This window comes from Drosophila ficusphila, unplaced genomic scaffold (genome assembly GCF_018152265.1).
Source record: "Drosophila ficusphila isolate 14025-0441.05 unplaced genomic scaffold, ASM1815226v1 contig_414, whole genome shotgun sequence".
Taxonomy (NCBI): Eukaryota; Metazoa; Arthropoda; class Insecta; order Diptera; family Drosophilidae; genus Drosophila; species Drosophila ficusphila.
In genome coordinates, this window is record NW_025064328.1 from 4,623,661 (window position 1) to 4,648,682 (window position 25,022).

The 25,022-nt window shown below is 44.9% G+C and overlaps 1 protein-coding gene across 1 annotated transcript in view; it reads left to right on the forward strand.

Annotated features, from left to right (window-relative positions):
* The first annotated feature begins 288 nt into the window (after positions 1–288).
* The window catches only part of LOC108087731 (putative uncharacterized protein DDB_G0271606), a 34,557-nt gene continuing 9,823 nt past the window's right edge, over positions 289–25,022 (forward strand). The window contains exon 1 of the mRNA XM_017185251.2: positions 289–2,724. Within this exon, the coding sequence (XP_017040740.1) occupies positions 1,284–2,724 (1,441 nt within the window). The 5' untranslated portion in view covers positions 289–1,283. The remainder of the gene's footprint in view (positions 2,725–25,022) is intronic.

The following is a 25,022-nucleotide window of genomic DNA, read 5'->3' on the forward strand; positions in this document are numbered from 1 at the left end:
TCAACCAGAAAAAAAAAACCCCAAAAAGCAAGCAAATCAGTTCCAGTTAATTGTTCCCCCTCAATTGATGGCTAACACTGTGAATTTTAATTAATATACAACAAAAACGTAGTTTATATGAAAAACCAAAACGAAAACTAAGTGCCGCAAGCTGAGAGCGCTAAACACGGAAAAGTGCTAAAAGTTCCTTAAACAAATATAAATAACAAAACGAAAAAAAGAAAAACCAAAACAAATTATTGTTACAACTACTTATAAAAATATACAAATTATACAACATAAAAAGTTTTCTTTGCATTTTCAACAAAAAAAAATAAGAGAATATAAAAAGTATAAAAAGTGAGCAGCTCAAAACGAAAAAAAAAAAACGGAAAGAAAACCAAAGTGCCGCGGAAAAACTAACTGTTAAGCCTGTGAAAATCCGAAACGAGTGACTGGCCAAAGCAAACGGCCCAAAGGATACAAACGAAATCAAAACCCCCCCAAAGATCTGGAAGTTCTAGCCGAAAGCCGACGGAAGACAGCAACTAGTTGTTAGCAGCTACCCCTAAATAAAGCCAGAGGCCAACCAGGTTCAAACGGCCGTGTGTACTCCAATACAAACCCATAACCAAACCCAAACCTACACCAACTCCAATCTCCAATCCTGCTGCCCAGTGAGGCCCAAACTCCCCGGCCAGAGTAGACAATTGATTATTGATTTTGTCTAAGGCTGGAAGAACTTCACAGCTTAACGCAAACACAAACTTGGCAGCGGGGCAGCAACAACAACAACAACAACACAAAGGGCGACGAAAGCCGGAGAAAAGCGTGAAAAGCGAGAAAAGCGGCAAAGAAGCAGCGGTGGGAAAAGCACGTTGAAAGGCGGCCAGAAAAAGAAAAGAAAAACAAAACGAAGCCAGCGCGAAAAGCCAGGGAAACAACTCGGTGGAACTCCGGTGTGGGCCAGTGTTGTGCAATGCCAGGCTCAGGCCGGCAAAGTGTTGGTCAGCGGCGTGGGGCCTGAAGACCCACAAGAGCATCGAGCGCCCAGAAGGAAGCAATCGGTTGTAGGGACAATCCCCCAGAGCCGGGACTTTCTCCCTCGACCGCCCTTCCGACCAAAAACCACCTGACACTCTATCACCCCTCAAACACCACCACCACCTATAGCACCACTAGCACCACTACCACTACCCACATCAACTGATTCTACCCGCTGGTTAGCCCAACCCCCCGCAGGAGAAAAAGCCGCCAAGATAAGCCGTCTAATCGAGAAGCTGCGACAGACCAACAAACGGAAAATGTTCTGCTCGCTGGCCCAGACGCTCTTCTGCGTCCTGCTCATCCAGGGAGGACTCTATGCCCTCCACCTGAGCGGCAATGGCAACAGCAACAACAACAACAACAACGACAAGTCCCTGGGCGAAGGGACGAAGATTCCCGGTCAGCCGATGGGTCCGTCCAGCTCGCAACTGCAGCTGCAACTGCAACAGCATCAGCAGCACCAGCAGCAGCATCAGCAGCAGTTGCAGCATCCCGGAGGATCTCCGCCAGGCGGTGGATCTTCGTCGCCACATAATGGCCATCGATCCGCTGCAGCGGCTGCCTTCGATGCCACTACCGTGCGGCTGAACAAGGAGATCGCGGACATGGCCCAGCTGGAGCGGGAGCGTCTGATGCTCCTGGCCAGGGCCAAGCAGACGGCGGAGCAGCCACCGCCGGCGGGAGGCAACCAACGCGGCCATCCCTTCATCGCCGGCCGGATTCAGATGCAGCCCAGCGAGGAGCTGGATGTGGGAGATTACCCAGCTCTCCTGCAGCAGGCTGCCCGGGGTTACATCTTCGGCAGTGTGCAGAAGCAGCCGCCCACTCCGCTCACCCTGGAGCAGGACTACGAGCAGCTGCGGGAGCTGGAGAACCGGCCGGTGAAGTACTACGGTCGGGTGGTGCAGCCGGCGGAGCGCGAGGAGCGGGAGGAGGCGCTCTACGAGCCGCTGCACTCGTTCGGCGACTTCGACGACTTCTCGGAACTCGAACAGGAGCAGGAGCCGCACATGGGCGAGGACGAGCTGCTCCGCGAACTGGATGCGTACCAGTACCACGGGCTGGAGGAGGATCCCCTGCCGGAGAACCCGTATCGCACCCTGGAGCAGCTGGAGCTCAATGCTCCCGACTCCCTGCAGCAGCTTTTCGAGCAGGAGCAAAGGGATGCCCCCGCGAAGGGAGTGGTGCACTCGAATAAGAACCACAACCCAGGAGGTTATAACATCAGGGTGCAGCAGAAGTGGGCCAGGAAGCGGAATGGCCAGGGAGTGGCCCACAATTCCGAGGCGGAGAAGCAGTTGCAGCGGCAGATCTTCGCCCAGCACTTCAAGCCCCAAAGGAATGGCAAACTGTCGCTCTCCGCAAACTCAGAAGCCACGGCCACGAAGCATCTGAAGCCAGTCAGTCGATCGGGAGCAAAGGATGCGGAGAAATCCAACAATGAACTGGGAGGCAGTGCATCCGGAACGGGAACCTCGTCGGGCAAACAAACAGCCGAGGGATTGGCAAAGCAGCAGCAGGAGGCGGAGGAGCAGCAGGCGCAGGACAAGAAGGATCCCAGCCACAAGCGATCGGGAGCGGCGGGTGGATCCCCAAGTGGAGGTTACCCCGCGCAGCCACCTGTTTCCCACAGCATCGCCAGCCAGCTGATGCTGCGCACCGCCCGCGGTCAACGGCAGTACGACGTGCCACAAATCGGTGAGTTTATCGGATAAATCCAATTTAATATACATATATAGTATAGTATATTCATTGGGTTGCCATGTGGACAATCGATGGAACCAATCAGACTTCCACCTGCGACCTTTGACCGTCTGTCTGGCTTTAATTCGATCCAATCAAGTGGCTGCACGAAGGCCCAAAGCTCCCTTTTCGAATTATTAACGTTTAAAAATATCACACAAAGTTTGCCAATAATTTAATGGCCTGCAACTTGGGAACTCAGAAATAGAACAAGTTCTTAGTTCGAGGGTAAAAATATAATTCCCCACTTAAAATAGCTTTTTCTTAGCCAAGGTCTTCCGAGTTCTAAAAGCAGATCCTTCGCTTTAGTTATTAAAACTCATTAAAAGTTCGTAATGGTCTACGATATAGAATCTTATTAGAGGGAAATCATTTTCCAAAGTCCAGTGTATCGTAATTGCCCAGTCATGCTTAATTTACGAATGCGTGTTGGTTGGTTGGTTTGGTGGTTTGGTGGGTCAGGAAAGCACGGTACTTACCTTCAATAGTCGGTCAATATCTTTCCAATATCTCCGACTTTCATGGCGTGTTAATTCCATTCGAGTGGAGTCAAATCGAGTCGAGTTAAGACCGCGTTTGACCCACCGATATACATATATACACCTCCTTTCCATTTGGGCCTTTTGTTTCGGGTCGAAGCCCGAAAAAAAACAGAGAAAAAAAAAATATGAAGCAAGTCGGCCAGGTCCCGAAGGACATGCCATAATCGCTCTATTTCCGTCCTTATTTCTTTGCGGCGGATATAAACGAGTTTGGCTTGGTGGATACGAGTGTATGCCCGTTTCATTACGGCAACTTTTGTTATTCTTGGCCAAGTCGTGCATATTTCATGACCCGGGGTGGTGCAGTTCGGCTGGCAATTTAATCCTTTTAGCCGGTGAGCCTTGCCGGGTGGGCGGCCAGTCGGACTCATCAATCATCAATCAGCCGGCGTTTAATAGATTGTCACTAAATCATTTGTCAACAATGGCCAACACGGAAAAGTTTCTGCAGCTATTTTCGGTAGTTTGGCCAACTTTTCAGGCCGTTATTTTTGGCCATTGCATTTAGCAAATTAGTCGAAGGAAGCAGCTTCAAACGAGTAAAACGGGGAAAGAGGCTGCGAGGACGAGTTCGTCCTTGGCTTTTCTCCATTTTGTGCCGTTGTTAATCACTTGGCTGGCTAAATTACTTTACAACAAGTTTTGATGGTCGCCATGAATACGGAATGCGCTTAGAGAAAGTTGGAGAGCAGGATCGAAGGACGAGGATTGTCCTGGACTGCTCTATTCTATTCTGCTCTGGTCCTGGCGGACAATCAATTTTAATTTTTAATTAACACTTTCAAGTTTAATGGCGACATTGTTATGGCCGTGAGCTAAATGCGATTTCATTGCTGATGGCCAACGCGGAAAAGAGGAAAAGAGCCGGAGTGCCGCTTGGCCACTTCCCAATCTTTTGTTGAAATTATTCACAATTCAGATTTCTGCTGGCCATTTGAAATTCTGTTTAATTTGGCTGAAACAACAAAAGTACGTCAGCTCCACAAATTTGCAATTAAAACGAAATCGAAATGAGTTAAGTGAACAGAAATAAAGTATCAATTGCAGATGGTTTATTTTTGGTGTTTGCACAAATCAACTTCAATATTACTTTTTGTTTATGTTGTTTAAATACGTTTATCTATCTCTTTTTAAATAGTTCCTGGATCTCATTCCTTTCAAACTTATTGTTTTAACTTCGTTAACTTGTAATTGGCATTCATATTCGCTGGGGAATAAAGCATACGTGAAACAAAAGTGGTGAGATTTCCTGGATTAGCCAATTAAATTAAATTGGATTAGTTGATTGTCTGTACCTTTCTGGCTTTCCCGCTTTTCTCCGTTTTCTCCTTTTCTTTCCTTTGGTTTTCCAACCTTTGCACAACTGATTTGGCAAGGTTTTTGCAGATTGAGAGATGTAGCGAAAATTCAATATGAGACAATCAATGAGTTTTCATTTTATGCGCATGTTTGCACAATTTTCCTCATTGTTATGGCTGTCGCTGCTTTTCCTCTCCCTCTGCCTCTCGCATTTTCTTGCTGCCAGTTTTTCCTTGCCAGCAGCTCCGCTTTTCCCACATTTCTGCGTGCGTATGTGTGTGTGTTTGTTTATTTCCGCATAACGTCATCAAGTGTCAGTCGTGAAAACGTCAACGCTCCGCCACCCGTCGCTTCTCACTTCACACTTTCGCTGGTAGTTGGGAAAATTACAATTGTCCCCCTAAGTGTTTACACTGAAAAACGATTATATGGATAAAGACAGCGCCGTGAGAGCCGCGCACATGTGGCCAAAAACAACAGGAAAACGGTAGCCAGGAATAATGTGTCTGTTATCTAGGGACTCTAATCACTTACACTCATAAAAAGGAAATTAAAGTAACACCATCGAAAACAAATTATGCCTTAACACCATACTTTAATTATAATAAATGCACAAAATTTATATAAAATAATTTTCGAACTTAAGTTAGTGCTAATTCAAAATACATTTACCATTTTGAAAGCATAAAATCTTATGTTATTTCTGTATTTATATTTTCTGGTTTTTCAAACGAAATAACTTTGTGAATTATGGTTTTCATATGGTATCCTGCGCTTACCACAAACTCCCGTTTCGGTTTTCGGTTCCCTTCTGACTACCAAAAGAGTTTGCTCCTGTGCCGAAAATAAGTTGAAAAACCCGTCACACATTTTCCCGGGAAACCTGCGGCTGCGTTTACAACTTGACATCATTAAAACGCGTTCACAATTTACGATCCTGCTGGTCCGGTTTCCAGCTAATTTAGTAACAACACCCCGGGGGTCCAAAGCGACCGAACTGGACAGGAAAAAACAGGACACGACAGGACAGGACAGGACGCCTCCGTTTGACAAGTCCTTGCTCCCACGCCCATATCCTTCGTGTGCGAGTGCGTTAGCGAGTGTGTGTATGTGTAGTGTGTGTAGAGTTGTATGTGTGTGTGTGTGTACGCACGCCTTTAGTTTTTCCTTCGCACTCGAACTACTAACATTTTCATACCGCGGCGGTTGATTTAATTTGTAATTTGAGGACCAGTCGGTCCTCAAGTGGCCACTTGGCGGCGAGAAGATCATCGATTTGTGTGAACGGCGGACCTTCCCCTTCCTCCTTCCCCCTCCCCTTTCCTCTCCTTCCTTCACTCCACTCCCCGCTCCCGTTAAATATTACGCAAATTAGTTGGAAATGGATATCGGAGATGCGTCTATCAGCCTGTCTGTCTGTCAGTCCCTTTTCCTTTCCCCCTCCTCCCTCGCCTTTCCCTTTCCCTATTCAATATATATCCCATTTTCCGCGTCAAGTTCGTGGGCGGCTGCAGCCGAGCGGATGGAAAATTTCACCACAGCGACAGGTTGTCTGTCGCAACTTGTGGGACTCGGTTCCCCATCCACTTTGACACTTGTGCGGCGGCTCAATAATGTGGAGCTCAAGAATCGGGCATAGATATGCAAATGACCGATTTCCAGGATACTTCAGCAGTATAGACAGATCAGACAAATTGTGCTACGAGGGTTTTTCGCAGACAGATTGGTTTCCTTAGAGATCTTTAACTCACTTTATTTGGTTTCTTAAAAACACCATAGATTTTTGATTGATTATAATAATATGAGAGATATGCTTCAATCGAACTTTATTCCTTTTAAAAGGGGTTTGAATCTATTTAGATTAAAGAACAAATTCTAAAAACAAACTCAGTTATATAAATACCTATTTATCCATTTAATTAGAGTAAGTTCCCTTCTATCTATAGCCAAACACTTGGCCATTGAACCCCTGTGATTGTATGGTATAAAATGGAACCTTTTATGGTATCTCATGCGTACGTCAAATCCATAGACTCAGTCCGCCAAAGTTCTGGCTTAAACATGTAGATTTTAGGTTTTTATTTTCGGTGACCCTCTTGGTGCGTACGCAACTTGGCCTTTGACCTACAAAGCAATTTTTCCGACATCAATGCCAATGGCAGCAGGGCACACTTTTGACATTTTCTGGAGGCGCCTAAAATATTTTCACTGCCACTCTCACTCTCACTCCCTCCCAATCCCCATAATGCCACATCGCATTGTTTTTGGCCGAATGATCCTGCAGTTGGGCCTTAAAATCTACAACCTGACCCTCGGCTAATTAGAAGGCAAGCCCCCCATTTTGCATTTCGCTGGCGGCCAAATGAACTGGAAGCCATGACGCCCATAACGGTCACGCCCACACACTGAATTTGTTAATGAGGTGGACACTGTTTCGTTGGCCCAGACCAGACCAGACCAGACCGTTTCGGCCCGGCAAATTAGCCTTTTGACTTAATGCACTGGCCAAAAATAAACAGAAACGTGCTGGAAGTGGACAGCGTTCCGTTGCCCAGTCACTAGATGAATCAATAAACAATGACATCATCGCCAGCATCCCGTCATTTAGTCATTCAGTCAGTTTGTCAGTCAGTCAGTTGGTGGGGGAATTTTACAGCATATAGACGAAACCACCGAGCTCCCCCTCTCATCTTGCATATATAATTGTGGCACACGACAACAACGAAGCTGCGGAACTGAGGGGGAAATATTTACATTAGCGTAAGTTCAGGACGAGGGGTGTTGAACAAGAGGGGGGAGGGGGGGAGCAGAAAGGATGAGAGGGTGGTAGCGGGGGTTTAGGGTTTAAGGACGCGGCCATTGAGCAGGCCAATTGTCTGGGTGAGAGTGTAGTGTGCGTGATGGTGGCTCATTCAGTTCAGCCAGTTTGACGACAGCAGCCCAAAAGCCAGCCAAAGTTTTGCTTTCTTCTTACGTCACAGAACCAAAGAATGAACCAAAAGAAGCGAAAGAACGGTCGTCTGGGATCCGAGAGACTGACATAGTTATAACCCACATAGCATATATCATGTATAAATAGACGGAGGCACTCTATGAATCTGAATCTGAATCTGGCTAAAGGATTGTGGCATGTTGCTGCTTCTTCCGCTGCTGAATAAACATGGCCAAATGGCTGAGAGCACTGCATAAATATCAACTGTGGGGCAATAATGAACCACACCAAGGCGGAGATTTTTGGCCAAAATCTATAATAAGACACTGGGGACCACCATGCCACAATATATACGTACCCGTTTATATATATCTGGTGGTATATCCTATTTGGCCAGTCAGCTCTTAGTCATCCGTAATGAAGAGCGAAAGAAAAACAGAAAAACCAGTAAAACTCTTCGGCAAATAAATGTGGCTGAGTAATCGCACGAGAGCCTGTGTGTTTGTATTTGTGTTTGTGTTTGTGTGTGTGTGTGCTAGAATTTTTTAGTCAATGAAGCGTCAAGGACTTTTTGTCCATGATATATTTGCCCTAAAGGGAGGAAAAGAGAGGGCGCTAGCCGAGGACTCAGCCACAAAAGATGATGCAATGCAATCAGGAGGCGGCAAGGAAGGCAAGAAAGTGCGGGAAGTAGTGGCATAGTATGGTAGGTATTCCATCCTCGTCGTATCCTTGTTGTATCCTCCGCGTGCCTAATGAGTTGTGAGCTGACGCGGAATTTATGAATGAATTGCGGAATACGTGAGTGGAGCTGGCGGGAAAAGCAGTGGGAAAAACCAGGGGGAAAAGAGGATAAAGACGACGAAGGATGAGGACTCCTACGACATTGTTTTAGCTCCAAGTGAGCGGAAAATTAACCAAGTGTTAGCAGCTTCACGTAATTGGCCTGCTTTGCCTATGAGTAACGGTTTATTTATTGGCCATACTTAGACGGATTCTCAGATATTATATATCTGGAGGAAGACAAATGCGTGGAAGGGGAAACCGAGATGTTGTTTTCGGTCTTGTTTACATTTGAATAATGCGTAATGTGTGTGGGAGTTTTATTTGGAGGGAAATACAATTTATGATTAAAGGAGCTTAGGCTGAAATATAATTTGAACGAAAATATAAATGCGAAATACGTGAGCATTAAAAGCAAAATGATTGAAAACAGTATTACAGGCAATTTTTGCTATTGATAAAGATTTAAGGCATAGCCTTTTCGGTTCGCCAACGCAAATTGCAATTTAATTATACACTATTTATTTGTATATTGATCTGCGCGGCTTAATTGGAACTGAAAACCTGAGCATTTTAATTGGTTCACCGTCACGTCGCCAAAGGCAAATGACGCATGCCAGCCACCGGATCTGAAAATGAAATTGGCCCTCAAACTGAACTTATCGTGGGCTAAAAAAATACTGCCAACGAGTTAATCATTCGTAACAGACAAGTAGGCGTTTTACTATGCAAATAAACGTAATTCCAATTACAAACGACAGCGAAAGAAATCGTTTTGAAACCCATATAATAACTATATTGAAATGAGGTTGAAATTTAAATATATTTCACTTTAGAACTTGGTTCCCAAGTAGGTTATTTTTGAAGGGAACCTTGTCCCTCATTCATCAAGTTCTTGGAGTGAGTCCCAAGTTCCCAAAGCGTCGAGTGTGACCTCCTAGGATACTGAACTACGCAGATACGCAGTCGTCTGTGTCCTTGAAAACATCGAATGGAAGTGGAAGTGGCAGTGGCAGTGGCAGTGGGCATTTGGGTGGCGAGCCCAAAAAGAACGAACCCAAGAACAATTGCGAGGATACAAATTTGGCTGGCAGGACCGAGGAGGAATGACATATGCCGCCGGTTTTGGAATGGGGACTCCGCAACTATTCCATGTGCGTCACAGGTCATGGAAATCAAACGCAAAAAAAAAACGAAATAAAAAAAGAAACCAAAGACCAGTGAAAACTGGAGCAGGCAGTTGGCTTGTCTGGGTGTGTGTATATTTCTAGTAGGCACTGTGGCCAAGTGCATAGTCATGCTAATGCAAATTATGGCTTATTTAAGCCGACAGCATCAGCAGGGCCTACTTTAAGGTGCTGGCTGCATCACTTCAGCATGTCGCATGCATCGCAGAACTAAAAACTGAAATTAAAAAAGTGGAAAAGCACTGGAAAAGTAGCAAAGAAAGCGGAGAGCTCTTGGCCAAGTCAGGGGGATTGGCAACCAGGGGATTCAAGGGGGTGGGGGTTTTAGGGTTAGAGGGTTTCAGGGGTTTGAGTGGTGCGGGAGGGAGCTGCCTACTTAAAGGCTTCCGGGCCGGCAACTCGCAGCAGCCGTGCATAATGAGGCTGTACTCTCACACGGCTGCATGCATAATTTAGCAGGAGCTGGGAGGTCTGGCTGGATGGCAGGATGTCAGGATGGCAGCTGGGATAGAGTCCTACTCCTCCTGCTCCTATAGAGAGTGCCAGCTAAAAAAGAGCGAAGAAAACACTCCACTTTCTTCCCAAAAACCTCGGCAAGCTGACCTTTTTCCAGCGCATCGATCTAGCCGCTCCCAAAATTTACGCATAATCATCTTCCCCCCATCCACCAATTTAATAAGTGAAATGGCTTGGGTTCGGGGTCCGAAATTATGCAATATTTATGCGGGCTTTTGTTTATTTTAATTCACAAACAAATTGGCTGGAAGACATCGAGAAAGATATTATTATTTTTTCGCCCACGCGCCAGCAACCTGCAAACACTTTTCAATCAATCATTGGCTTCTGCCGCCATCATTTTTGCATCGTGTGTGCTGGCACATTATTCTTTCTGCTCAGGAGAGGCACTTGGAAAAATTAGGTGCTAAAACAAGCATTAAACATAGGAATTATATTGGTTTTAGTATAAGGAAGAAGGAGTTTTAATATGATGAAATGATACGTTGATGCCTAAGAGCTCATTCATGTGAGCTTATTCATGTTAGAATTCCATAAAGGCTACTTCAATATTTTTTACTCTGCGCACACAATATTTGGTTGTTCGAAAGCCAGCAACCAAAGCAAACAATGGCCGGAAAACACCAAAATGGCCAGGTGGAAAAGCGGGAAATGGGAAATGCCAGCCACCAACACTTGTTGCCCGCCGCAGACCTAAAGCAAACATCGAGCCACACCTGTCGGGCCGCAGAAAATGCGAATATTCCTGGATATAGGAGATCCGCTGAAAGTCGCAAAAGTCGAGAGGAAAACCAGATGCAACTGTTTGGATTTTCGAGAGGGGAAAAGGGGAAATAATAACCGCCCCCTGGGAAACCCAAAGGGCAAATTAAATTGACCTTTGGCTGTGGGGACAAATAAACGCTGCGGGAATAATTTCCAATGCCAGCGAATCGCTAACGAAGCCAGCTGGCGAGATCTTTCAGCTCGAGTAAATCCGGCTCACAGCTTAATCCAGACCACAATGTCTGCGCCCTGAAACGAAATGCTCCTCGGTTCGGTTCGGTTCAGTTTTGTGGTTAACGCTGGCTGGCGAATAAATGTCAGGCTCTGTCACCGCCTGATTTCCCCCCGGCAGCAAAGGGCTTTAGTGGAAATTGACAGCTGGTTTGCAATTAAATAAGATTTATATGAGGGGAAAAGGCCGGCCAAGCTGAGCAGCCAACCCGCATACGTCGTTTCTCTTCGTCTCCATCTCCATCTCAATCTCAATCTGAATCTGAATCTCTGGATCTTGGATGGAAGTTTCTGCATTAATATGCCAGTAGGTGACTCCGCCAAATGACCTCGGGCTGTCAATTCGGGTCGTGTGCGTAGACCAAATATAGCCACGAACTCTGCTAATGGATGCACACCATGTCAAATTGAATTTATTTCGAGCCGAACAAGAATAATACGCCGGCAGATTCCTCATGTTTAATTTATCGTCTGTCCTTGTTGCTTTGCATTAAGCAGGTGAGTTGACAAAAGTCCTGCAGGAGAAATCGTTCGGAAGGCTTTGTGTCTATCGAAGGGGAAGGTAACTTTTAAGGTGGCTCCACGCCCCCATCCTCTTTTTACGACTGAACAAATACTCTGAGATCCGGATCCGCAGATATACGAGTATACCATCCATACACTTCGACATCCCAACCAGCAATGGGAGCGGTCTCCTTGCCGATTTGTTGCCTTGTTCATGGGGATACTTTTATTGCTTTATTGCTTCAGCGCCTGGAGGCATACGCCATTATCTATATGGCAACAAATAAGCGGTGGAGAAAAGCCTGTTTCCAGAGGAAGGTAGGACGTTCTTGTGCAGAGAAAACAACTTATAAATATTTATTTAAGAGCTCTAAAGATGGCATCTTTTCATTGGCTTACCAACTCCTAAAATATTGATGCGGATTATTATTCCCATCTGTAATTATTTGATATGATTAAACTGATTAGTACTTCCTTTGTTATTGATACTGTTTGTCATTGCAAAATCATCGAGCTATGCCACTTCAAAATCGGATGAAAATTAAAAAAGTAATGGTCTCAGAGTTGGTGAATTTTTTACACTGTTCTGGTAACCCATAAGTTTTTCTTCGAGTGCCTTGGGATAATGAGGTCACAGAAGTGCCAATACGCACTTTTCCCGTAATGCTCGGTGGACCTAGACTTACGGGTACATAATTCAATTTGCGCGACACTAGCTAAATAATTTATTCTGGGCCTGGCAGTGACGATAACGATTCCAAATCGAGTTTGGGCATCGGAGGAGTTATCCTGGAAAATCCTGGACAGGACACCCACTCGTTCTGGCGCTGGCATTGTTTTCCAATCAAAAACTAAACAAAACGCAAACACAAGAACCAAACACTTGAGCCACTGCGTAAGCCATAAACAAACACGGCAGAATGACAATGTGAATGGGTTTTGGCAGTGGTGGTGGTGTTGGTGGTGGTGTGAGTGGGTGGGGAAGTGGGTGGGGATTGCTGGCTGTGCTGGCTCTGGCCACATGAATGGGTCTTGGCCTGGCTGTGACAGTGGCCACAGTGCGAAAGCTGCCAGCAAAACAAAAGCCAGTCGGATCGGATCGGAATGGAATGAAGCGGACGATGTCCATGAATGGACATTTCTCCGGGGGAAAAAGGGGGGTTAAAGGAGGGAGGGGAGGGGAGGGGGAGGGTGGTAGGTCAGTTGGGGAGGCCTGTCTCCATTAAGAATACAACAAGGCGTGGGACATTTGAATCCTGCCAGCGTTGGCTCAACCATTCACCGCAGTGATTTCCGAAGTGCGACATCAGCTTTGGGGAAATTGTGGCAATGCCACTTCATACAAGCGACTTACAAAGGATCTTTCCGAAGGCTATAAAGTTACTGGAACGAACCTAATATAATCAATAACACTTTAAATAATCGCTTTAACTAAACTCCATTTCATTTACGAGCTAGCAAAGCTTTCGAAATGTAGGAAACGGAAATTTAATTGATTTATTGAAGCTGTTAGCTTCATTTTGTTTTTAATTAACTCATTTTGTATTTGCTCTTTGAAGCGCACACTTTGCTTAATTGATTCAGGAATTTCCACATCCATCATGGCAGCTCAATATTTTTATTAAACATGAAATATCTGAAATATTTTTCTCTAGTTTTATGTGCTCTCACCTTCATTGAAATACATTTAAACTGATAGCAATAAATTTTGATTGCTTTATTTAAGAACTGATGTTCGTTTTGTGTTGTACAAAATGCATTAGATTAATATTTATTTCAAGTGGGTTGCTCCCACTCGAGTTGGCGCTTTAGCCTTTATTTCCAGGGAATTCGTTTGCTTTATTGACAATATTGCTCCGCTGTAATTTGATTTACCTTCAAAGCGAAAAATCCACTCTTCTGCACTCGAGCTGCTCTGCTTAAGGTGAAGTGCTGCCCAAAGTTGCCCCACTCACTTTTCCTCGTACTTTTAGACAATTGTCCAGCTTCAGTCACCGTTTCGCAGTCACAGTTCCCGTCACTTTCCGTTCCGCCTGTTCTTGGCCTACATCGGCCGGTTAGCATCTTGTTTACCCATTTGCAACGCTTGACAGTTTTCTAAAATATGCCAAGGCGGGCGGCAGTCTAAATCCAGCTAAGGTCAGAGTTCAAATTGAGTTTGGCCAGGAAATTAAATGGGGGAGACCAGTGAGGGATGGGTTTATGAATGGGGAGGAGAAGAGGGAGGGGAAGGGGGGATGGGGGGAATACCAACTGGCTGACTGGCAGGCTAATGAAAAGCTCGACTGCTCTTGGGGTTGCTGCTTTTGCTGCTTTTGCTGCTTTGGCTGCTTCATATCCGTGGCAGGAAGGACATCCCCTCGTCGTTTAGGCCACCCTTTTTTTAAGGTAAGGAAGCCTGCACTTGTCTGCTGCACTTGCAGTCCCTCCTCCTTCCTCCAGATGCCTTCCCCCTGCAAAACCCCTTTCTCCTTGCCCGGCTATTAATATTGCCAAAGGTGCGCACTCTTTGGTACTTAAGTGGCTGCCGTCTGGGAACTGTCAACGGGGCTGAACTCCCCTGGCATTGTGTCATTTGACAGTCGACGTCTTGGCTGCACCTTTGGCCCCTCCAGAGTTCCCCTTTTGTTTTTTTTTTTCCCCGGCAGGAAGGAAAGGGGGACGGGGAAAGGTCCTTTTCAAGGCTGAGACCTCTCCAAGTGCTTGGGGATGTCGCGCGGAAATTAAGTAACTAAGTAGAGCCGAGGATTCCGCTCCTTTCCTTCTTTTTTTTGGAGCGGGGATTTGAGCATAATCAAAACTTTTCATTACAGAGTAGAGCATATTTCACAATAAAAACTCTCAGTCCATCGTAAATATAAATAAAAGCATTAAGCTCGCAGGTAAGTTGCGTTGGCTGTTGGCACAGAAAAAAAAGCGAAAAGTTTTATTGTCATAGCGCCCGAAACAAGGCATAAACTTGCCTTAAAAGTTTAAGCGGCCTTCGTTTTCCCCCGCCCCGCTTTTCCACCTCGACTTTTCCGAAAGAGCCTCCATATATTTCAGTGCCTATTTTTAGACACTCGTGGCGATGCTGCGCAGAAACTTTACTCCAGGTCCGAGTCGACGGGAAAAAAAGGTGAAAAAAAAATAAAAGTGTGTGGAAAATTACAGTGCAACTTTTCGACCAGCAAAGCAGCTTCAGCGGCTACAACAATTTTAATGAAACTTTTCCCGGCTTCCCCGTCGCACCTTGCCTGTTCTCCGTGTGGAAAAGGCGTTGTCCTGGTGCTAATGAAAAGTCAGGAGCTAAGCGGACTACGTGCCCACCAGCGGGCATCTTCAAAAAAAAAAAAAAAAAGTACTCGTAATATTAATAATGTGAGAAATGCGAAGGAAAGTGCTGGATGCGTCGCTCAACGTGTCGGCTTATAAGGGACGGGGATTTCGCTTGAAATGTGGCTAAACTTTGCGTGGAGAGTACGAGATATCTGGCTTTTAGAAACACCACTCCCTCCCCCTTCCCCTTTCCCCATTTCACAAGTCCGTGGAAAAACCCGCGCAGCGCAGCAGCACTAAAAATGTCAAAAGTTATAAATAATTTTCCATATAGAAAAGTGATATGTTCAAAACATGTTGTCAGTGCACCGCAGAGTCCGAGCCATGTGGCCGCCAGGAATCCAGGATCCCAACTCCTATCTCCCTATCCCTTCGAGAATCCTGTCCCAGTTAGCAATTTGCGAAAAATTGCCAAAGCAAAAACTTCAAAGTAAACAAACAAACACATCACCAGCTGCCAGCCAAAAGGCATTCGCTTCGAGTTGCGAAGTCGGGAAGTTGGGTGAAGTTGTGGGGTTTCGGTATCCATCCCTCTTGCCTCCAATCCGAGTTCCAGGACTTATGTTGATTTGCACATGTTTATGTCCAGTTAGGAGCACCTGGAGCAGGAGCAGGAGCAGGAGCAGGAGCAGGAGCAGGAGCTTGTTTTGCCGCAGGACTTTTGGCAAAGGAAAGTGGGCAGCAGCGACATGAAATTTTTATGGCGAGCAATGCCAGGAAAACAATTGCGAAAAGTAGTTTTAGCAAATGCGTCGGACACGTACACATACCACACAGGAGTGCTTGCCCCGGGAAATTAGACCAAAGTGGCACGAAAAAAAAAAGAAAATGGAAAGGAAAGGAAAGGAAAGGAAGTGACGGGGACTAAGGACTAAGTCCGGAAATAAACGGCAAGTGTATTTAGACTTTTGTATAAATAACTTGAGACGACGGGCTCGAGTCAAGAAGGCAATTTAAATTATTGAGCGGCATTGATTGCTGCTCCGAGGGGCAACTAGGGGTTAAGGGGAGATCAAGGGGAAAGGGGGAGGGGTACAGTGGGAACACTGTCGATATACTGACGCAAGTGCCGGAGGGAGTTGCTCGCGACCAGGATAATCATCATTAAAGCAACCGCTGGCCCGAAATTATAACCATTACAGTTATAAATAAAATGCGACGACGGGTCGACGGTTGGACGGGCCCCCCACAACGCCTCCACCCTCCCCCCTGCCTCAAAGGGGGCGTGGTCGGGGCACTTGCCACACTCTCTCGCCTGTAATTACTTTGATTTGCACCAAGGACACTGAAAGTGGCGGAGAACAAGTGTTTTTCATTCCAGAAATTGCACGATCCCGACAAGTCGTGAATTTAATTTCTAGCTCCCGCTGAGAAAACCACAAAAGAATAGACAATTTCTCTTCTATTTTGTTTTTTTTTTTTTTGGTTAATTTCCATGACGGCCAACTGACGCTTGAGCGGTTTTCTTTGGACGGAAAGGTCCAACGAGCTGGGAATCCTGCGAGGATTGCGGCTGACGTCATAGGCAGACGGCCTTGAGGAATATGGGGGGTATAGTGTATAGAAAGAGTGGGCGGTTCGAGTGGGCTGTCAATTAGCAATTGCCTGGGTGTGAAATTATGGGTTAAACAACGATTGGGGGAATAGTTGGCCGAGCCCAACTTCGTTTTCACACCCGACTTGGCCGAGCTTGGCCAGCTTGGCTAGCAATTAGTAAATTGTTCCCTCGCCCAGGGAAATCGAAAGTCGAAAGTCAACGAGATACGAGATACGACCTGCTTATCCTGCTTTTCCGTTAGTGCATGAATTAGTGATTCAGCCCGGCTTATTTCGAGTGCTCTTTTTGCCACAGCTTTACCTTAGTTTTCCCCTCTGCATGCAAAAGCGATTATCTTATCAGCAGCGATTAGCTTTGGTTGTACACCATTAGGTTTCAAACCCCTTTAATTGAGACAATTGGAACGGGCTAACGTGTGTGTGTGTGTGTGCCCCACAACCCAAATCCCAAATCGCAAATGCCAAATCCAAAGTGGCTGGCTGGCTTCGCTTCGGTTTAATTAGATATTAATTGGTTAAGCCGCAGCCATCGCTCAACAGGTGCCGCAAAGCCGAAGAAAATTGAAAAACCTTTTCACCCCCCGAAAACGAGGAATGAAACGGAAAAACAAGAAAATGCCAGCAAAGCTCACCCATTTATTCAAGGCGTCAAGCTAAGCGGAAATGACGAGGACGCGAATGGGGACGAGGTGGCCTTTTATCCTTCTCATTGTTGCGGAGCCGAGGTTCAAGCCTTCGCGGATGTCAACCGCAACAGAAGTTGTTGCTGTACAGTGTGCGTGATGAGCATAAATCGGTTTTGAATGCATAGAAATTTAAATTAACTATTCCTCATAAAGAAATCATGTTTCCATTCTAAAGAGATTATTAGCCATAATCAGATAATTTGATTTATAAACCTTAGATATTTTTTTGCACAGAAACGGAAAAAAAAATCTGATGATCTTTTTTTATATGGTTCTGATTTTTTTTTAAAGGAGTTTCTTAAAAATAAATTCTTTGGTTTCGGAAACATATAAATATTTTGAAAATCTTTCTTGGTAATTGTGTATAGACAGAGATACATAACTTTATGCTTAAGGTTTCCCCCAAAAAGCCTTACAGCTTCGTCGCGCACTGTCTGATGGTACTTTACGCCACCGCCAAGTGAATGCCACATGACGTAGACAGAAAAAAAGGGCCAAAAACGGGCCCCAGCTTTGTTTCTTCCACATTTCCGTCGCGCATTTTGCCGTGACTTAATTGGTGTATGGCCCTCTCTTTCACTCCCGATAGCCGCATCTCTTTCTGGCCGCAACTGTAGGCGTATGCATAATACAAATCCGCGCGTTTGACGCTTTTCGACTTTTCTGTGTGCGACGAGCCTTTTGCCTGTTTTTTTTTTTTTCCTTCCAGCGCCCTTCTCGCGCTGGCTGCGCTTTTATTTAAAATATTTTTTGTCGTGTTGCTTTGTCGCATTTTAATCTGCACAGAGCACGCGATTACCTTCCCCTTTAAGGCCCAAATGTATGTGAGAATTCCGGCAGCAGTCAGGCGATTGGATGTGTGTCTGTGTGCTGGCACTGAGCGAAAAGGGGGGAGTTCAAGGATGACATAAAATAAAAATTATATGTAAATAATATTCCTTGAGATTTATAAAAGTGTTAAGACCTAATGGTTCTTTTTTCATCTATCTGTAAAAGTCTTATTTTTGTAGAATTTTTAAATGAGACTTTATAAATCTTGACATTTTCCTTTTCAAGTTCTTAATAACATCGTACCCTTATACTCTTTTTTCTCAGTGCAAAGTTTACTGTATAGGTGGCATTGTCGCTGGTTAAGCGCGATTTACATACAAATCGCTGCCTTTTGCTGGCTTTTTTTTTGTCGGTCGACGTCGACACATACAAAAATAACGCGACATTGTTTTATTTTTAACACACCGCCAATTATAAACAATATAAATACGTACGTGTGTGCGTGCCGTTGCGGTTGTGTGTGCTAGTGTGTAACTAAGTTTAGTCATTGTTGAAATTAAAATAAAAGGCTGCCTGCAACAAAGGCAAGTTAATTTTGCCGCGTTTCTTTCTTTTTTTTTTTGCTTTTTTAGAACGACGTCTTTAGAGTTTTATGCAAACTCTAACTATGCAATTTAAATGCAAATTCGGCAGCCATATGAAATTGGCATTTCTGGCTTTAGTTAAAGCTGAAATTTATGCATGGGTGTGTGCTATAAATAGGCAACATCCGTTTATTGAGATTGATGATGAGTGATGTGGCTGAATTCAATTTGATTTCTCCCCACCGACAAGTTAAGTGGCAGGCAGCTCGCATTTCAATTACGCCAAAACCCCATAATTAAGACCATAAAGGGAAGCTGGCATTTCTATTGCGGTTCGTATTACCAGTTGGCAGCCAAGGAGCAGGCTCTTGAACACACTTTATATGGTTTCTGGCCATTTTACCCAAGATTTTCCATAAAATTTAACAATGCAATAGTGCTACATAGGTGCCATGTCACTTTGGCCTAAAATATCAGTTGGTTTAGGCCAGAAAAGAGAGTAAACGAGAGCGAGAGAGAGAGGGGGAGGGAGGTGGGAGGTAATGGGCAGCTGTTGAGTTGAAGGTGCGTCCAGGGGTCAAGCTTTGGGCCTCGTCCTTGCCCGGGAATCCCCTCACACGCCCGGCTACGTGAGCCAAAACAAAGAGCAAAAATAAAAGGTAAACACATAAAAATTTGTTGCTGCGGCCGCAAAAACAAAAAAAAAAAAACGAAAACCTTAACGTAACGAAACGAGTATTGCGGTTAACGAGCAGTGATGAAGGTGGAAAATGTGGAAAAGGTGGAAAAGGTGGAAAAGCGGGTTGGGAGGCGAAAGGGGGCGGAGCCTTTATCCCAGATACGACGGCTCGGTTTCAAAAGATCTGCGACCACTGTGCCAAAGGCGACTCAAGGGGTCAGGTGGGCGAGGTCACGGCGAAAAACAGACAGTAAAAGTCCCTTTAGACAGAGAGGCAGATAGTCTGGCAGAAAGAGAGAGGGACAGATAAGGGCCGACACACCCCCTCTCCTCCCGTTATTCGCTTTTGTTGTCATTTGCAGCATGAGACCTCCGAAAGTATGCTGTATTAAAATTGTAGTGTGCCAATTGTGTGTGTGTGTGTGTGTTTGTGTCAGCCTTTGTATGTGTGTTGGCCGAGCACGTAGCTGCCAGTGTGAGTGTGTGAGTAAGTGTGAGCTTTGTAATTGGCGTTTTAGGCCTTTGACGTCAAACCCAAATAATAACCGTTCGCACTTTTGTTTGCTCTTGCCTTAACACTTTTGTGGCCAATGGAACGGCTTTTGTGCGGTTTGTTTTGTTGTCGCAAAAACGAAACAACACACAAACACACACACACACATACAAATACTTATACATATACAAAGCAGCACTCAAATGTGACCTTTGACGGTGCAATTAAAATAATTACAATTACAATTTACAATCGACTCGACCCGAACACTTAAAGCTTCCCCCGGCACATCATTAATTTAGAAGCCCGAACAGATGATGAGCATTTGCGCATATTAAGAGGGCTCGCACCCATACACACATTCACACTCACATTCACACTCGTTTGTGACCTGACCTGCCCTCGTGGCTCATTTAAAATGTATCTAGGCGAATAAAAGCACTTTGCACTAATTGCGGCGGCAAGAGGGGAAGAAAGCGGGGAAGTAACTTCCTAATGACTCAAAATTCTCTTTGTGCATCCAGCTCGAATCCTCGAATCCTCAAAATCAGGCTATTTTCGGCCACACTTTGGGTCGAGAAACTTTTAATGACTTTCATTTTTCTTGGCCTTGGATCTGCCTCTAACACTTTTTAATTGGCAATTAGGAAGTTTTCCTCCCGAATTCGATTTTGCATGGCTCGTTTCTTTTCTTTTTTTTTGAGAGTTCTTTGAGCCTTCTTCGAGGGCCAATCGATCGGTTTTTGACGACATGAAGCCAATTTGATGCGTGAAAGCGAAAGCCAAAAGCTGGCATAAAAAAGTAACCAGCACGCGTTAACAAATTCATTTAATTTGGCCAACACAGAAAGAGAGAGAGAGAGAGAGAATGAATGTAGAAGGAGTGAGAGAGAGAAAGAGAGAGTGAGAGGCGGGTGCCAACAAAAATATGAGTTTTTATTACTCTTGACGAAATGCGAAAGGAAGTGAGCCAAGGAAAGCAGCGAAAAGGACGAACGAATGTACACACACAAACACTCACACACACACTCGCACTGGCACACTCACACCAGCAGGGCACACACCCACAGGCTAACACGGACACGCACCCATACACACTCAAAAAGAGGAGCTAAAAATAGAAATGCGCCTCCCGGCACTCCCTAAAAAGTGGCAACACAGTGGCAACAGAGACAGCCAACGAAGACAAGACAAGATTACAAATGTGTAAGCAGCAATTCCCAGAAGTTTTCCTCGCTTTCCCCGCTTTTCCCCCCTATACCTCTCTCTTTCTCTTGGTATTTCCTTTCCACGAAGAACAGACGTCGCATATTAAACTGTTGATGGTTTGTTGCTTCGTTTATTTGTTGCTATATTTGGCCATTTACTTTTGCCTTTGCCATTGTTATTCTTTTCTTATGTTCCTTAGCAGACAGACGAGCCTCAGCCGTGCCCTTTAACCTCCTTTGCCCCCTTTTCCCTCTCTTTAGTTCCTTCGATGTGTGATGGGAGTTAATTAAAATATATAAACCAAAATTTAATGACACAAGCGTTGAAGGAGCATTTGGCACGCTTTTAGGCAGATTAGCCAATCTTAATTCCATCTGGCAGTTGTAAGTTTTGATTCGCTTTCAAATATGATTTCTCTTTGATCCACTGACTGCCGTTTGTCCTTTTTAATTTGTCTAAGAACTTGACAGGGAAATCGATAAAGTTTTGTTGTATATTAACATTCTATTCTGCCAAGATCGTAACTTAAAAAGGTATTTAAAGAAAACTTAATCAGTTCATTTTCTGCTTCAGTAATAACTCTGAATAATTATGCAATTAAATTTTAATCAGTACTTAAAATGTACATTAATTAAAAAAAATTTCAACCTGCCTGATAAATGGGTGGTTTTAAATGAAAAACAGTTTCTCAATATTTATTTAATTTGTATAAAGCTGCTGGCTCTTAAAGTGGTTGAGTTTTTTCGCAGGCCACAGTCTGTCATATTTCACAATGATTAAGCTCAATTTGGCTTGAATCTGTTGCCACCATCGGCTACATATTGCCGCATAACGCATCTGAGAAGTGCTGACTGGCCTGAAAATAGAAAAGTTACACCATGAACGGGCCATAAACTATGCGAAATTGCGAGAGAACGTCCCGAGGCCTTCAAAGCCAACTGCAGAGTGGGCCAGAGTTATGGTAGATTTTAAATGTTCTCGTACAATATGCAAAATGTTGCGCCAGCCGAAGGATACAGACGGCGGACGGACGGGAAGGACATAACATTTGCATATAAACCGAAAGCGATGGCCAGTCCTGGGAAAATGTTAAAATGCTGGGCCCAAGTGTTTATATGGCCCCTCCGATGCTCCATTAACTAGTTATGAGCAGGGAAATTTTGCGGAAGATTCCATGGAAATTTATCACTGAAATTAAGGCGGCAAGTGGCTGATAATTAGATGCTCGCCCCAAACCTTTTGATACACGATACACGATGGGGACCCGAAACCATCCATGGATCCTCCTTCTCCACCTTCGTTGCCATCGAGAGCATTGCAAACCACTTCAGTGGGAAGCGCTTTGCCGGCTGAATACCTACTAAAAGGTTTCCCGTGTCGTCGTCGTCGTCGTCGTCAGTGGAGCCTCGCAGTGGGCGATACTTTGTGGCCGTGGTGTATGATTTATCAGCCATGAATATGAAGTGACTGGGAAATGCTTTTCGCCAACATGCGGAGGCCGGAACCGCCAATTAGCTTGCAGGCAGCCTAGTCACATCACATTTCCCTCAATGTGGATGTGGATGTGGAAATGGATGTTGATGCGAACGAAGTGAACGTGGAATGTAGAACGTATAACGCTCAAAACGGGCTTATTAAATTACAATAAATGCGATCCGAAAACAAAATGTACCTTGAGGGAGTAGCTGGCTGCACACCCACACCACCAAAGCGCCACCTGGCGGCTGTTTACGTTACCGCTCTCTATAGCGTATTCTTTACGCCCTACAAAGCAAAACAAAGCGCCCGAAAAGGAAAACAAAATGAAGGAAAGCTAACCTGCGGCCATTTTTTGTACGTACACAGTACGTGGGATTCTTGCTGGAAGGACGAAAAAATATGTTAAATTAATTGAAGTGACTAGAGGGGGGAGAACTAGATGCTGGAAGCTACCAAAAACCCGAGAAAAAAAACGATGACGAAGAAAGACGATCCCCGGCAACAGAAGTCCTAAAATAATAGACAGCAAAACGGAAGATTTTCGCCTGGCAAATACATTTGAGTGGCAAATTTAATCAAAACCTTATTACGGCCATGGCAAAAGGGAAAAAGGCGAACAAATTATGACAGGAGCGTCTTATTTTATTCCGGGAACACCTTAATTTGTTGCTGGCTGTCCGGCTTTCCGTGTTAAAACTTGACAAACAGTGAATTCACGTTTGATGAGGGACAATAATGCCACACACCAGGAGGAAAATAACTTGGGCCCCCCAAAAAGTGAAATTTTCAGCACGACAAATTGTGAGGATGGCAACGAATCGATGGAGGGGTCGCCGGGGAAAAAAAGGAATATGCCCATCAATTTTGTAGTTGTCATTTATAAATTTGCTCAGCCATTTGTTTTATGCATTGTCTTTTGCTATTTACGGCCCAAAAATATGCACGAGGCGGGGCTTCTAGAATCCTTATCCGAAATACTTTATGTATGTGTGTGTGGGTGTGTGAGTGTGTGGGTGTGTGGGTGCAAAGACGCGAGTTTAATGTCCCAGGACTTGCCGCCCACTATTCTTCGATCCTTGGCGCTCCTTTGGCCGCCTTCTCCTGTTTATGTGCGCCACATAAAACTATCAATTTATTGCTGCAAAATCGTTGCGCGCTGTTTCCTTTGGCTGGCGCTTCCTGCACACTGACGCCCTCACACACACAAACGCATCGAATGCATCTGTGTGTGTGTGCAGTTCGCTCTCTTTTCGTGGGTTTTGTTATTATTGTTGGCAGCCTTTTAGGCGCCACGCTGACGAGACAACAGGCGTTTGCAGCACTCGTCCTTTTGCTCTTACATCTCCATCGTCATATCCTTTCAGATCCCTGTCCCTATATATATGTATGTGTGTGTGTGTGTGTTTGTGTGTGTGGGTGGGAGCAAAAGGTTTTCTCGCCGAGCCACGAACTTTGTTACAAATTTTTGGGACTTATTTTTCGCCACGAACTCTCCGCGAAGCTCACAGCTCCTGCATTACGTATACGCCACGTATACGTCTGTCGTGCGACGAAAATAGCATCAGTTGGCACTTTTTGGCTAAAACCTCACCATCCCCCTTCCCCTTCGCCTCCCCCTCGCTAAAACCACATCTGCGAGTATATAGCCATTGCTATAGCTCCTTGGCTTGGCAACAGCCAAATCCTTTTTATGCTTTTGATTTTTTGACACCCGACGTGTTGTTGTTCTTGTGGCTTGTTAGCCATCATTGCTGTTGTTGCTGTTGGAGATTTTGTTCACGTTGTTGTTGTTGTTGGGGTTGCTGGTGTTGCTGTTTCCGGGTGTCTTAGTGTCAACATGCGTTGATTCTCTTAAGCTCGGAATGGCGGAGCTGAAACTTTGGGTACAGTTGCCTCGTGCGACGCCTGATTTGCATAGCGAAATGCACTCGAACGTCATAAGAAGTTTCACAATCTCCATCGGGTATTGCAAGTGGATATTGTTGACATGTGATTATATCTTTGGCGATGTTGTTTTGCAGTCGGAGAAAGCTGCGAGAGTAGCTCTTTTTATCCTTTTACCGTCTGTCATAAAAGTAGAGTGGTTCAAGGGGATAAAATAGTAAGTGAGTAGCTCTTAGTTTCTCAGAACGGTGTTGCTGGAATAAAGTAAAAGGAAGAGTGTAAAATGCTAAGTACGATTTGTATTTTCTTAACAGCATAGCTAGCTGTATAGATATTTAATTTAAAGTTAACTGAGGGAAATTTAAAACTAATTTCTGGATATAGTTAGCTTTTAACTAAATAGTTTGCATGTTATGAGCTCCATAAAAAAAAACTAGTACTTCAAACATTTCCCTGCACGAATATTCAGTGTGACACACTTCTCGTAGTTTGATTGTTTATCGCTCAATAATATATATAAAACAGTTGGAATGCATATCAGAGCGGCTTAATTTGGCCCGTCCACTGGAAAGTATGCCATTCACCCTGTCCCAAGGCAGAATTGTAGGTGGCGTCGCCTATTTCGATTTATTGCAACAACGATAAGCACCACCAGAGCCAGAGGCAGAAGCAAAAGAAGAAGAAGAAGCAATACCAGAAGCACCACCAGAAGCTTGAGAGGAGAAGAACCGAAAGGCAGACCCACCGGTTAGCTGCAATTCGAGCCACCCGCCCAACAGAGAAGAAGAAGAAGAAGAGGAGGAGGAGGAGGCGAGCAAAACTAGCAAACAAGCG